The sequence below is a fragment of the Myxocyprinus asiaticus genome, chromosome 27 (assembly GCF_019703515.2).
Source record: "Myxocyprinus asiaticus isolate MX2 ecotype Aquarium Trade chromosome 27, UBuf_Myxa_2, whole genome shotgun sequence".
In the NCBI taxonomy this organism is placed as follows: Eukaryota; Metazoa; Chordata; class Actinopteri; order Cypriniformes; family Catostomidae; genus Myxocyprinus; species Myxocyprinus asiaticus.
In genome coordinates, this window is record NC_059370.1 from 7,404,024 (window position 1) to 7,418,545 (window position 14,522).

Here is a 14,522-nt window from a genome sequence, read left to right on the forward strand (position 1 = left end):
TTGGCACTGCTCCGTCCACCGGACCGGGTCTGGAGCTCCCTTTTTAGTGAGATCAGTCAGCGGGCTGGTGACATCCAAATAATTAGGCACGAATCTCCTATAATAGCCAGCCAGCCCCAGGAACTGTCTCACCCCCTTTTTGGTCTTGGGCCTCAGGCAGGTCGCAATGGCTGCAGTCTTGTCAATTTGGGGATGCACCTGCCCGTGGCCCAAGTGTAACCCCAGATACCGTACCTCCACCTGCCCAACCGCGCACTTCTTGGGGTTTGCTGTGAGTCCCGCTCGTCGCAGCGATCTCAGAACCGCCCTCAGATGCTGCACGTGCTGCTGCCAATCATTGCTGTAAATGATGATGTCACCTAAATAGGCAGCGTAAGCCGAATGCGGTCTGAGGATTCGGTCCATGAGACGCTGAAACGTAGCCGGGGCTCCAAACATTGGTGTCAAGGGAATCTGCCAATAACCCTTTGTCAAATCCAATGTCGAATAAAATCGAGCAGTGCCCAACCGATCGAGCAACTCATCAACACGAGGCATTGGGTTTGTGTCAAATTTAGATACCGCGTTGACTTTTCTATAATCCACACAGAACCGTACAGACCTGTCGCTCTTAGGAACTAGAACAACCGGGTTGAACCAATTGCGGTGGGATTCCTCTATTACCCCCATATCGAGCATTGCATCCAGTTCTTCCCGGACAATTTTCTTTTTGTGCTCGGGCAATTGGTAGGGACGGCCACGTACCACCACCCTTGGCTCGGTCTCGATGTGGTGCTGGATGAGGTTCGTATGACCCGGTAGAGTTGCAATTTGGCAACCTCTGCGAGCTGATACGGTGAGAGGTGGTCTCCGCAAGTGACCGGGGTGAAATTATTGTGTTTTGCATTCACCTCTGGCCCGAGCTCCGCCCTCTCTGGAACTACCATAGCCAATGTCACAGGGACCACCTCCCTCCACAATTTCAGGAGGTTAAGGTGATATATTTGACATGAGCCCCCTCTATCGGTTCGCTTTACCTCATAATTGAGATCCCCCACTCGTCGTGTGACCTCAAAGGGTCCTTGCCACTTGGTGAGTAATTTGGAGCCCGATGTGGGGAGTAATACTTATCTCCCGGTGCAAATTCCAATAGCCGAGTTCCCCTGTCATACAGTCGGCTCTGTCGTTCTTGAGCTTGGAGAAAATTCTCCTGTGTTAGTTGCCCCGAGGTGTGGGGTTTTGCTCTAAGATCAAGAACGTATTGAATTTCATTCTTACTGTCTGAAGGTCCCTCCTCCCAATCTTCGCGTATGAAATCAAGCACGCCGCGCGGGTGCTGCCCATACAGCAGCTCGAATGGGGAAAACCCCGTGGAGGCTTGCGGGACCTCTTGTACTGCGAATAACAGGGGATTGAGCCATTTGTCCCAATTTCTAGCATCCTCGTGCACGAACTTACGAATCATGTTCTAAAGTGTTTTATTAAATCGCTCCACCAGGCCATCTGTTTGTGGATGATAAACTCTGGTGCGAATTGACTTAATGGCCAATAATTTTTAAAGCTTGCGTAGTGTCCGTGACATAAAGGTCGTGCCCTGATCAGTGAGGATTTCTTTTGGAATCCCCACCTGGAAGATAATTTTGAAGAGTGCCTCCGCAACACTACATGCTGAGATACTGCATAGAGGCACTGCTTCTGGATATCGTGTTGCATAGTCCAATAGGACTAATACAAAGCAATGTCCATGGCTGACTGCTCTAATGGCCCGACAAGGTCCATGCCAGTTCTCTCGAAGGGGACCTCAATCAAAGGAAGGGGGCACAATGGTGCTTTTGGGGTGGCCGGCGGATTCACCAGCTGACATTCACGGCAAGCCGCACACCACCTGCGGACATCGCCACCAATGCCCGGCCAATAAAAATGGGCTATTAGATGGTTCAGTGTTTTTCTTTCCCCTAGATGACCTGCCATGGGATTATAATGAGCCTCCTGGAACACCATTTCCTGAACGGCTCTGTGGTATTAAGAGCTGCGTTGTATCTTCCTTTGTTTGAGCATCCTGCATCACTCTATACAACCGCTCGTTTATAATTGCGAAATAGGGATATGAAAGTGTGACATTCAGCTGGAGTTGTTGACCATCGATCACTCTCATTTGGTCGAAGGCGTGCTTGATGGTTTCGTCTCGCAACTGCTCCAAAGGGAAATCCCCTTCGGGAAATCCCCTGAGGATGGGAGGGTCTGCAGCCTCTCCCCCTCACGTCATCCTGACATAGAGCAGATGAAGACGGCCCCGGCTCCGCCTCCCCTGTCAGAGCATCGCACATTTCACATCTCACCGCTTTAGTGCAGGACCCATCCGTGCATATTCCCTTTAATACATTTCTAAATTCAGGCCAATTAGTCCCCAAAATCAGCGGATGGGTGAGGCGGGAACTAACTGCGGCCTCCACTCTATGTTTTTAATCACAAGGGTCACCACAGGGTAGTTGTGAATATCCCCATGCACACACTTCACCCTCACTGTTTTTGCTGTGCCCAAAGCCTCGTGTTGAACCAAGCGTTAGTGGATAGTGGTTTGATTACAACCTGTGTCCACCAATGCTTGGTGAGTACCCCCCTTGACACTTACCAGTATCCGGTATGCTCTGGCCCAGTTGGGGGCAGCCTGTGGAGTGTTGGAGATCCGGATCACCGTCCCCAGTTCCATCACGGCACTGATCCTGGAAGTGTCCTGGATCTCTGCAACTCAAGCAGGCTGGCCCAGGTGCAATGCCTGCACCTATGTCAGCGGTGTGAGAGGAAAGAGGGGAGGGGGAAGAGAAAGGGGAAAACACAGGGGGAGGGGAGAGAGAGTAGGAGGGCTCTTCCGCTCTTAGGTACGCCGTTATATGGTCCTCTGCCAGTCAGACAGCCTCCTCCAGCAAAGCCAGGGGGTGGCACTGGACCCACTCCGCCGTTCCTTTTGGCAGTCAATGTATTAGCTGCTCCAGCACCACCTGATCGACCACTCCCACGATGTTGCAATCCCCCGCCACCAGCCATTTCCAGCAGGCGTCTCAGAGCCGTTGGGTGAAGGCAAACGGGCGGCCGGTCTTCTCCAGCTTCATGGTCCGGTTGTCCGGAGATGCAGCCAGGGCTCTCTCCTGGCTGAGGAGGCTCAGAATCGCATGCCGGTCCTCTGCCTGAGTTCGGATGATCAAAAGAACCTGCAGTCCTGGTCTTGACGTAGCTCAAGCAGGGATTGTTGGTGTGTCTGGTGTAGGCCGGCAAGGGACTTGAGGATCTCGGCCAACTGCGAGGACTCCATGGGGCGTACTTCAGGTATCTTGGGTTTCGGCACCAGTGTAACATAACTTCACAGCAGAAGGGAAGGAGAGCACAGGGAAATGGGAATTCCAGACAGACGCTTGTTCACGCCCCCGCTGCCACACTAACCAGTTAGTGTCTTGATCTTTTGGTCTTGGTCTTGAGACTTCTTGAGGCCACATATATGTGGCCTTGGTCTGAGTCTCATTACTTAATGTCGTGGTCTAGATCTTGGTCACGGGTTATGATCTTGTACAAAAACACAGTCTATTCCTAACACACTAAAGGTGGTACCTCAAGCACAGGTCAGCACAGTATCTTCACCATTCTCTAGAGGTCACTGAACATGTCTGGCATGGGGCCCTAAGTGGCAATGTATATAAAAAATTGAAATCATTGAAAATAAGTTTACTGGATTCTTGGTTATCTGAAATGAATGCTGCAATAAATTCAGCACTCTGTTCCCATAACGATGACTGTATTTTGCCTGTGGAAGTTTGCAGTGCAAAGCTGAATGAGCCTGTAGTCTCATTTCATGTTTGAATTTGCAAATATACAATTTATGATAATATAAGATTTAGTTTCCTCATCTGATTTTTACAGTTACTTAACCAGCAGGAGAGAAAGCATGCTTTACTTTTACTGCAATTTTGCACAGCTCATTTCTTTTGTAAAGGTGAACACTTCTTTTCTGATGATGACTTACCTGTCACTGTGTGGTGAATCCCTCAGGGAGTCGTAAGAGTCTCCATACTGTAGGGGGCACTGTGGAGTGTCAGGATAACCAAAGTATGCTGCACGGCGAGCACGTGCCTCCATACACGCCGGGCTGCTGCATTTACTAGTGCCAATGGAAGAAGACAGTGGCCCTGACTGACAGTCAGAGTGTATGCTGTCTGTCCGTTCCATACTCCATGTGCGCTCCTCATGTCTGAGAAATGGGAACAACAGAGAGAGAAGACATGTGATGGGGTATATGCAAGAGATAATCCATAAATTCAAAGAAATGAGAAAATTTGAGAGAAACAGAACTGTAAAGCCATGACCAAAAAAATGGGTTAAGGAAGGAAGGAAGGAAAGATGGGTGGATGGAAATGAAGTAGGGTAACTGGGTTGTTAAATGGGTGGAGGGATGATGGATGGATGGATGCAGAAATAGATGGATGGATGGATGTGTGGATGGATGAAGGGATAGATGGATGAATGGATGGATGGAAGGGTAGGTGGATGGATGGATGATACGTGGATGGATTAAGGGATGGATGGATGTATGGGTAGATGATTGATTGGATGGATGGATGGATGGATGGGTAGGTGGATGGATGAAGTGATGGATGGATTGATTGATGGGTGATAGGTGGATGAATGAAGGAATGGATGGATGCTGGGTGGATAGATGATAGGTGGATGGATGAAGGGATGGACAGATGATAGGTGGATGGATAGATGTAAGAATAGATAGATGGATAAAGGGATGGATGGGTGGACAGATGATGGGTGGATGAATGAATGAATGGATGGATGGAAATTATGTAGGATAGCTGGGTTGTTTGAACATAAACTAGATAGATGGATGGAAGTTGTGTAAGATTGATGGGTTGGTTAATGAATGGGTAAATAGTCAGATTGATGGGAAAATGGATGTATTGATGGAGCGATAAGAGATAACAGTCAGTACCGGTGACTGGAAGCGTGAGAAGCTGTGGAAGTGTGGTGGGATCTCGATGACATTTGACTGCCTGAGAAATTGCCTGATGTCTCTGTTCCTTGTCGTATTACTCGCTCAGTTGCTGGTACATTCTTTGATATATACTGCAATAAAAAGTATAGTCATGAGACTGTTTGTGTGAACCCAAATTCAGCTGCCCCCCTTACCCCTGCTGAGCTGCTTTCACACTGGGTTATGTTGTTCCAAACTGGAGAACGTTTGCAATATTCTTTCATCATCAACATGAGCACCACAACTGTGTCACTGCAAAATATAAACAAACAATTTACTTCCAGATTCCCCTCACATCCAGCAGACCCCGTTCTTCTGATGAACACAAGTGTGGTTCCTTCATTCGTACCTTGGTGAGATTTGAAGATGGCTTTCACAGCAATCAAATAAACCAAACTTTATGGCCAGTTGAGCCCACATCTACACCAAAGAATCTAGTGTGAAAGCAACATTGAAATTTTTTGTGGTAGTTTCCCTGTCGAAAAGACAAGAATTGCTGGTCATCAGCATATGTTGGGTTTAGGATGCAGGTAGGCAGCATGGGATACTGGTATGCTGATGTCCTCACCAGGCTTCTTAACCTGCTTAGTCAGCAAGACTTCCATGGTCATCCATTTTTAGCTGGTGAACAGAATGGCTATACTGATCTACCAGTTACACCAACACCAAACCAGCACTAACTAGCATAACCAGTAGTGGTTTTAACCACCACACAAACCACGCAATTGTGTGGGGCCCCGGACGTCGGGGGGCCCCGCCCCGGTAGGAAAACTCGCAAAAAACGCTTGAGGGGTGACATGATGTTCTGTGTACACGTGTGAATAAGTTGTCAGCGCTCTTAGAGCAGTTCACGTTAGAAGCCGCCGGGGTCCTGACGGGTGAGTTTTTCAAGTATGGTTAAGGATTGTAATTTATGAAAAAATCTATAGGCCATCTGAACTTGTTTCATGCATGCGCTCTCACTTACAGATACACGTGAACGGATGAGTTAGGGACCATTCACACGGAACCATTTTTTCCCCATTGTTTTCCTATGTAAACACGCGCTGGATGAATGTCCATACCTGCTGCACCGCATCTCGCTGTTTCTACAGTTTCTCACGGAGGACCGGCACATTTTTAGACGCTGTGTCAAATTAATAAGAGCTTCAGGTTTCAAAAATGCATGCCGAGACACCTGCATTCTGTTTCATTTGTTGCACTGTGTCTAGATTGTTTTATAGTGCAGATGCCACAAAGATTTAAAGTTCTGAACAAGTTAAGTTGCAAAGAGGTGACTGTTACAATGTTTAACATTATTCCAAATTGTTCTGCAACAAGCAAAGGTTCAGTGCTTGATAAACGGCAATGTTTTTTTCCCTTCTGCTCTAGTGTGTTGAGGGGCTGCCGTGCCTTCTATGTTTATTGTTACATTTACGAATGTTGCCTACAATGCTTACATAAAATACACCCTCAACGTCAGAATATAAGCTCCAGGTGAAAGTAAATTAAATAAGACAGGAATATATTAATATTGTATACAGTGCTCAAAGTAATAATAATACTGTATCATATTATTATGATAAACTGGACAACAATAAATAAATGTTGGGTTATAATATTAATAAATAACAACTGAATTCCAAAATGTTACTGGGTGAAGTAGTAGGTTTTGCACACCCTGTTCATAAAAAAAGAAAAAAAAAGAAAGAAAAAAAAGGGTTTTGTAAAAATATTTGTAGGTAAATATTGCTTTTTCATCACTGTATTGTGGAAAAACTGGAAAACATGCATTCGTTATCTTTAATTAGATTTTTATCTCATTAAACATTTTGAATGTACTTGGCAGTGTTGGGCAAGCTACTAAAAACATGTAGCAAGCTAAGCTACAAACTACTCAACAGAAAAATTAGTTAAGCTAAGCTAAAAGTTACACTTCAGAGAAAGTACCAAGTTACACTACAAGCTACATGCTAAAAGTAGCTTTCTACATTTAAGCCACTTCATATTTTTTCAACCTCAGATGCACAGAACATACCTTCATAGACAAAGCATCTAAAAGATGTATTCACATGACGTTTATCAAAGCCATGGTACAGTATAATACAGTTTAATGCAATACAGTATACAAGTATACAGAATGGTGCAATACCTACAGGTATGTGCACGTAAAAAAACAAACAAACAAACAAACAAACATGTAAATTCATATTTAGATATGCTACTTATACAAACCCATGTGTTCAACATTTTAAGTCATTATCTTTACATTTTATTTTTCATATTTATACTACTACCTCCACACAAACCCATACCCATTTAAACATAATTTTATTAGCACATTCCTCTATAAAAACTCTACGTACATACAGTATACTGTTCATCTATATATTCATCTATACAATACAGAAATATAGCAGCTAGACACAGAATTACAGGAAATATAATCAGAGGCCAAATTTCGTGTGTGTGTGTGTGTGTGTGTGTGTGTGAGCACATCTATGCAATAACAATGTGATTTCTGATGGTATCAGGTGGTAATACCATGGTACTTTGATATACAATTACCATATTTATGCACCATTCTGCATTTGCATGGTGCTTCAAAGTACTTCAAAGTATACCATGTTACAACCATGGTAAATTGATATATGATTACAATATTAATATACTATTGTATTTACATGGCGCTTCAAGGTAATTAATAAAATACCATGGTACTTCGCTATATGATTACCATATTCATATAGCCTACCACTGTATTAACATAGTTCGTCTAAGTAATGGTACATGTCCAAAAAACGTGGTAATGTCATGGTACTTTTTTATGTGTTTTCGTGTAGGCTAATACATATTTTGATACCATTTTGGTTGGAAAATTTATTTACCTGCTGAAGTCGCTTACAAGCTGCAAACATGTTGAACTTTATAAAGACCTTCTTCATCACTGGCAAAGGATGCATTTGCAGGTTTCGCTTCCATTGATTGTAGATCCACTGCAACCAGCGTTATCTTTATGTTCCGTGTTATAAAATACTCTGTGAGCTTATTGGCAAGTGAGAGCGCGCACAAATGATTCAGAAGCGCGAGCGCAAGCTTTCTGAGTCATTCAGATTGAATCGCGAACCGATTCAGACTGCTTTCCTATCACGTGTGACCAAATCATTTTAAAGAACCGACTCAGATGAGCGATTCATTTGTGATCAGACATCTTTAGTTTTGATTCAAAACTGGTGATAGTAAACACCGGGTACAAAGCATGATGTAGCGGTGTAGCTTTTCTCAACGCTACGCCACTACCTAGTCAAAAATATAGCTTCGCTACTGAAAAGCTGATTGATTTAAAAACTAGCAAAGCTATCACCTCGCTATTCAGAAATGTAGTTAAGCTAATAGCTTCACTATGTGTAGCGAAGCTACTGCCATCACTGGTACAATGGTTGATAGGATGAATTTAAAATTATGATTTAAAATACTTTTTATGTAATTTTTTAAGCAAAAGTTTTCTAAATGGGACCCAGGGTTGGTCGATTGCTTGGGGCCTCAGAAATCATAAACCTGCTCCCGAGCATAACTCAGTCTGGAACAGCATGGAAATGTATGCTGGCCTAAGATGGTCTATTCTGCATGTTTTCCAGAATTGCTTCTTGTGATGACCATAGGTTCAATCTGCATGGAAAGAACTAGCTAACTTGCAATTTAATATTGAAGGAATACTGAAAAAGGCATATTGCTTTCATAATAATAATAAGATTCATCAATAATATTGAAAACATGCAAATGTTTTTGTTTATCAACAAACATAAAATGAGGGCCAGAAAAACTCACTTCCACCATGGGGATTTCCTCTGGGACAGGGCCTGGGTGGTTGGGTCCATTGGCCAGCATACGGTTTGAATGCTCTGTACACATGTTCTGGTGCAGGTGGTTATGCATCTTCTTCCTTTGTTTCCTGTTGAGAGATCCATTCTGCAGTGTAATCTGCATCTATACCACTTCAGCAATGGCTCAGGGCCCGGTTGCAAGAAACACTTAAGCTTAGAAAAACCTTAGTTACAATAGCCTTACAATTATAATGTTTAAATTACTTGCGTAACAAGACACTGCGTCAGAAGCTGACACTATGGGAGAGCCCGCCAAGGGGCGGGACTTTAAAACCCTATACCATCACACCGATTTTGGCTGGTGTTTTTTTCTTTGATTGGCTGGATATCTCTTGTCCCATAACAGCAAAAAATCAGTAGCTGTGGCCAGCTACACATCTCATTCCCTCCTTTCAGGGATCCAAGGTTATGCTAGTAGCCAAAACGTTCCCTTTCAAGAAGGTAACTTCGACGCTGCATCAGAAACTGACACTACGGGAGCTGTATACCATAAAGCTGCAGCACTGAACTGCAATGCCTACTAGCCATTATAGGGTAGTCAAAAGCATTGCCGTAGCCACCCATTTACATTGAGAAATAGGAAGGTATGTGGGAGCAATAAACCAATGGCTCAATGCCAAGACAGAGACACTAGCCATGCTGGGTAGTGGAGCGATATCTCAACACCTATATTCCAGTTAGTGGGAAGGAGGGGAGCAGAGCGATCACCTGGCCAAGGGCTTTGGCACTAGTTGACAGGGTAGTGAAACATTGACTTTCGCATAATGATACTAGCCAACAGGGTAGTGAAACATCTTACACATACTCTCATTCACCTCAGTGGGAATAAAGAGACCACAGTGTAACACCGATACTAACCAATTGGTCAGTAATAAACCATCTTCCTCTGTAAAGGTCTGGAGAGAGAGGGAAGTTATAAAACCTGGCAAGGTGTTAAGGAAAGCCCAACCTGGAACCAGAAATACTGTAGGTCTTCTAGAGACACGGCCTTTGCCCAAGACCATGCCTAGGAGGAGGCCATACTCATGGTAGAATGGACTTTTATGCCCAAGGGACATTTAATGCGTTGCGAGTAATATGTGAGAGCAATAGTATCCACGACCCAGTTGGAAATTCTTTGCTTAAAGATGGTTAAACCCTATGTGCAGCCTTCAAAGCAAACAAACAATTGTTCTGATAACCTGAATTGACAGGCTTTGTAAATGTACATGTGCAATGCTTTTACTAGGCAGAGCATGTGTAGCCTCTTCGCCTCGTCCAACTCAAAGGGAGGGAGGGGAGAATGCTCGTAGGGTAACAACCTGAGTCCTAAAGGAGGTTGCCAGCACTTTGGGCACAAAAACTTCCCTGGGTGTAAGAATGTCTTTTGACAGACTTGGTCCGAACTCTACACAGGAGTTATTGACTGAACATTTGTCTGATGCCAAAGCAATTAACAGCACAGTCTCCAAAGTGAGTATGCATATACTAACCACCTCTAGTGGCTCAAATGGGAAATCCAGAAACGTGTTTAACACCAGTACTAAGTAACAGTCCTGGATGGTACTGTGGTGAAAAAGGCTCTTTTCTGTCTCATACCAAACAGAAATCTACTGACCATCAGTGGTCACTATGGTAGCAACATAAACAATGAATGTGGATGGAGTGAGTCCTGCATTCAAATGGTCTTGCAGGAGAGTTGTCTGCACAAGGCAATGCTTTGGGTCCCCACCCCGGGAGGGGCACCAATTAACAAAGATTCTCCACTTCAAGGCATAAAGCCGCCTCATTGAGGAGGCCCTGGTCTGTAGTATGGCGTTTAACACAGTTTGCACAGCCCTTTTGTGTCAGACGATCCCTGTTTAGAGCCCGGACAGGGAGTCTCAATAGCTCTGGCCAAGGATGCAAGATTGTGTCTTAAGCTTGCAAGAGCAGATCCGACCTCAAGCAAATGTCCCATGGGGAAGCATTCACAGCTCTACCACATCGGGAACCGGTGGCTATTGTGTAATTTGGCATAGCTAGTATCACTGTTTACTTGTCTTTCTGTATCTTGCACAATACTGGCCACCAGTGGCTAAACGCCACTACCCATCGGGGTAACCTAGTCGGCTAACTTTTGTAAACATGTTTGTGAACTCACTTTTGTGAACATGTTTGTGACTTGAGCAACCAATGCAGTATGTCAGTCGTGCTGCAACAACATTAAAAACAGGGCTTAAAAATAGATGTTACACTCTCTTTTCTGGCTCAAAACAGCAGGGAAAGTGAGATGTGAATTTCTGACAATTTTAGCCAGACGTGACATTCCACTGACACCAAGCCTCCCATAGACCTGCCAATTTACTGGGCAAAGATCTTGGTGAATGGGGTGCCAATTCATGTCATGGCGCTTTTAAGAAGTACCACAAAGGTGGCTGAACTAGAGACTTGAACTCTCACTGCATAGGGAGAACGTCAAGTCAAAATGTGCAATTATGGAAAGGACAGCACGGGCGGCGTAGCTCAAAGGTGAATGGTGAACACCTTTTTCTATTCCAAGGTCCTCTCCAGCTTGAACCTTGTAAAACTAAATAGGAGAGTGGACTGAACGCTTTAGTTGGCCTTGTGTGCTGACATGGCCACTGAGTTACTGAATGGGCACCAACACACTCTTTATCCAGTTGCCCTTGTTTTTAGGGCTCAAGTGAAAACCTCAAGAAACTCAGTCTCAGAGGCCGCTATGTCTGTTTCCCACCCTCGGGGGAAAAAACAGCAAGCGCCTCACCTAAGTGCATTTGTATTGCACTAATAAGAGCCAAGCGATATAGCATTACCTTTATCTCCGCCGAACGTGAATGTTTTATTCGGCACTTGTAGGGTGCCAATCATACACTTAATACAAAGAAAAGGGTGCATGCAAGGCTTGAGGCGTCGAGCCAAGCGTCATGAGTTTCAAATGCTCACACTGAATGCAATCAGTCTCAATAAGCTCTGTTAGAGAACAGCAATACACTCTTTTATGAGTGCAAATCAGGGGCGTAGATTCCAGGGGTCCCCCCCCCCCAATAATCAAAACAAGCAAGTACAACAAACCCCCCCCCCCCCCCACTAATATTTATGTCGTGATCAATGGAAACATGTAAATTCTTCACACTGTAACCCCCCCAATGTTCAAGCCAAATCTACGCCCTTGGTGCAAATGTAAACACACAACAAATCCGGAATGTTTTTTTAAGAGGTGCTTCTTTGTCGGCACATGCAAAGAGAAGTGTAAAACTTGTTTCCGCTGACCAGTTGCAAGATACTCAGGGAAGTGTTGGTTTAGGTTTCCAGTCGCACAAGTACGCTGCCCCGAAAAAGAAAATTCTGACAGTGTGAAGCTGGGATTCTGCTTATATTCTCACGATGACATCAGCATAGGTGAAGCAATAAGCTTCACCCGCCAAACAAATTGAGGGTATGATTTAGGGTTTGGGTAATGGAAAAAACATAATTTTAATAGGAAAAATATATATTTTTAAGTTGTCGTGAGACTATGTTTGAATTAACAATAAACTTGTTATCATACACACAACATATGAGGTATTTCCAGATACAGATTATTTACTGCAATGATCAATGTTTTAAATGCCACCTATAGACATCTGTTACGAATAATCTTATATTTATGTTTTGTCTGTCAAGTTCCATATAAAAGGAGAAAATATCCACATGAGATGAAGTACACTACATAACAATTGTAAAGTACAGTACTTAATAAACTGGATTTTCCAGAAATAGGCATTACAATATGGTTATTAAATAGATAAACCATTTTCTGTTAAATTTCCAGCAAAAATAACCATGATATAAATTACTCACTTATCATATAAGATTTTGATTGTCCCACCACCCCTAAAGTGGATAATTTTTTTTTAAGATATGCTTTTGTATTTTAATCCATGATTGTACAAAGCTCTTTATTGATCTATCGATGAATTGAGCAACTGGGGCTTACTTGGTTTTGCAGTATGCCACCACACACAGGATGCCAACAATCAGCAGTGCCACGCAGATGCCTGTTATCGTCAGCACACGTTTTTGGTACAGCTCCTCCGCCTCTGAATGAACAAGATATGTGGACAAGCACATACATATGCACAGACATAGACACACATATAAACACATATAAACAACGGCCATTGAGCACAAAGACACACATACATACAAACACACAACCATTGCATCAGTGGCAGCCTTTAAGCCACAAAATAGATCAAGTCAAATGAACCCATTCAGGCCACAACACTTTCTACATTTGATAAAAAAAAAAAACATAGCTGAAAACATGTTAGTCAAATTTGTAATACCTAAAAATAAACATATCCAACAGTCTCAACTAGTTAAAACTAAAAACTTCATTTCTTAATGGGCACTGAGTGCTAGAATACATCTCACTAAGCTAATATCAGGCAGCGTGCATTATCCTATATGTAATTCTGTGATTTTGGATGACAGAGCAGTCTTAGCCTATATTCTTGCAAGAGAGCATACCTTTAAGGGTTAAAACACACAAACTGTTGTCTATAAGAGTTCTTTGGAGAGCTATTAATCATGAATTTCAAAATCAGTCGGGAATAATCAGGGCAAAGAAATGTACAGTTCTCATATAAATATTTACAGCAAATTCCAGCTAAATGTGATGAAGGGCTCCTTTTGATTAAATGTTCAGGTTTTATGAAGACCATCAGATGTTTTGAACACATTTTATATATATATATATATATATATATATATATATATATATATATATATATATCTGGGTCTGATTTTTGAATATGATAATATTAGAAACATCCTCTAGCGTACTGCAGGTGGGCAGCAACAGAGGAAACATACAGAACATGGAGATACAAAAAACGAAAAAACAGACGAGAGGAAGGAGAGGAGACAATCGAGGGCCAAACAGTAGGGAATGAGTGTGTAATAAAAGAGAAACGCAGGGAGGGAGAAGGGAGGGGGCGGTTGAGTCAGACACTGATATTGCATTGCATGCTTGTTACAGGAAACAGACAGAGTACAGAGTACACAAGACAAAGAAAACTTAGTGTGAGATGTCTCCACACTAACTGCTAATGTACTCTAGTGCAGAGAGAAACAGAGAAGAGATGCAATACTCATTTTTGTCTCACTCGTCTCTGAGATTTATGGTATGTTGTTGGCAGGTAGAAAGGGAAATTATGTATTGTGAAATTTTGTCATTAATGGAGAATTAGAAAGTAGATCAGTGGTTCTCAACTAGTTTTGATTCAGGACCCAGATTTCACATTGGACATCAAGTAACAACCCAACACAACAATAAAATTGTTAATCGTACAAAAGTAAACAAAAATTCCCTTAGAATCCTACATTGAAAGTATGATTGTCAGTCAATAAAAATGTTGAATTGAATTAATTACATGATATGCCACTTAATTAATTGACTTAACCACAATTTATTGCAAATGATTTGCCAAGAAAGGCCCCCAAATAAAAATAATTCAATTTGATCTATATTATACACAAATGCGTCATGCGACGCTTTTGGCATGTCTCACTTGGTTGTGTTGCGTCAAAAACACAGCATTTTTCATGTTAAAGCTATGTCAAGTTAAACGTAGTTTGAAACGTAGAAAAACATGCCCTGAGACCCCTGCATTCAGAGTTGCGCT

At 42.9% G+C, this 14,522-nt stretch overlaps 1 protein-coding gene across 2 annotated transcripts in view; it reads right to left on the reverse strand.

Annotated features, from left to right (window-relative positions):
• The window catches only part of LOC127418030 (pro-neuregulin-2, membrane-bound isoform-like), a 148,732-nt gene that overhangs the window by 7,112 nt on the left and 127,098 nt on the right, over positions 1-14,522 (reverse strand). For both annotated transcript variants that reach the window (XM_051658352.1, XM_051658351.1), the window contains 4 exons: positions 12,830-12,932; positions 8,816-8,939; positions 4,967-5,100; positions 3,995-4,219 (listed from right to left, as the gene is read on the reverse strand). In XM_051658352.1, coding sequence (XP_051514312.1) covers positions 3,995-4,219; positions 4,967-5,100; positions 8,816-8,939; positions 12,830-12,932 — 586 coding nt within the window. The remainder of the gene's footprint in view (positions 1-3,994; positions 4,220-4,966; positions 5,101-8,815; positions 8,940-12,829; positions 12,933-14,522) is intronic.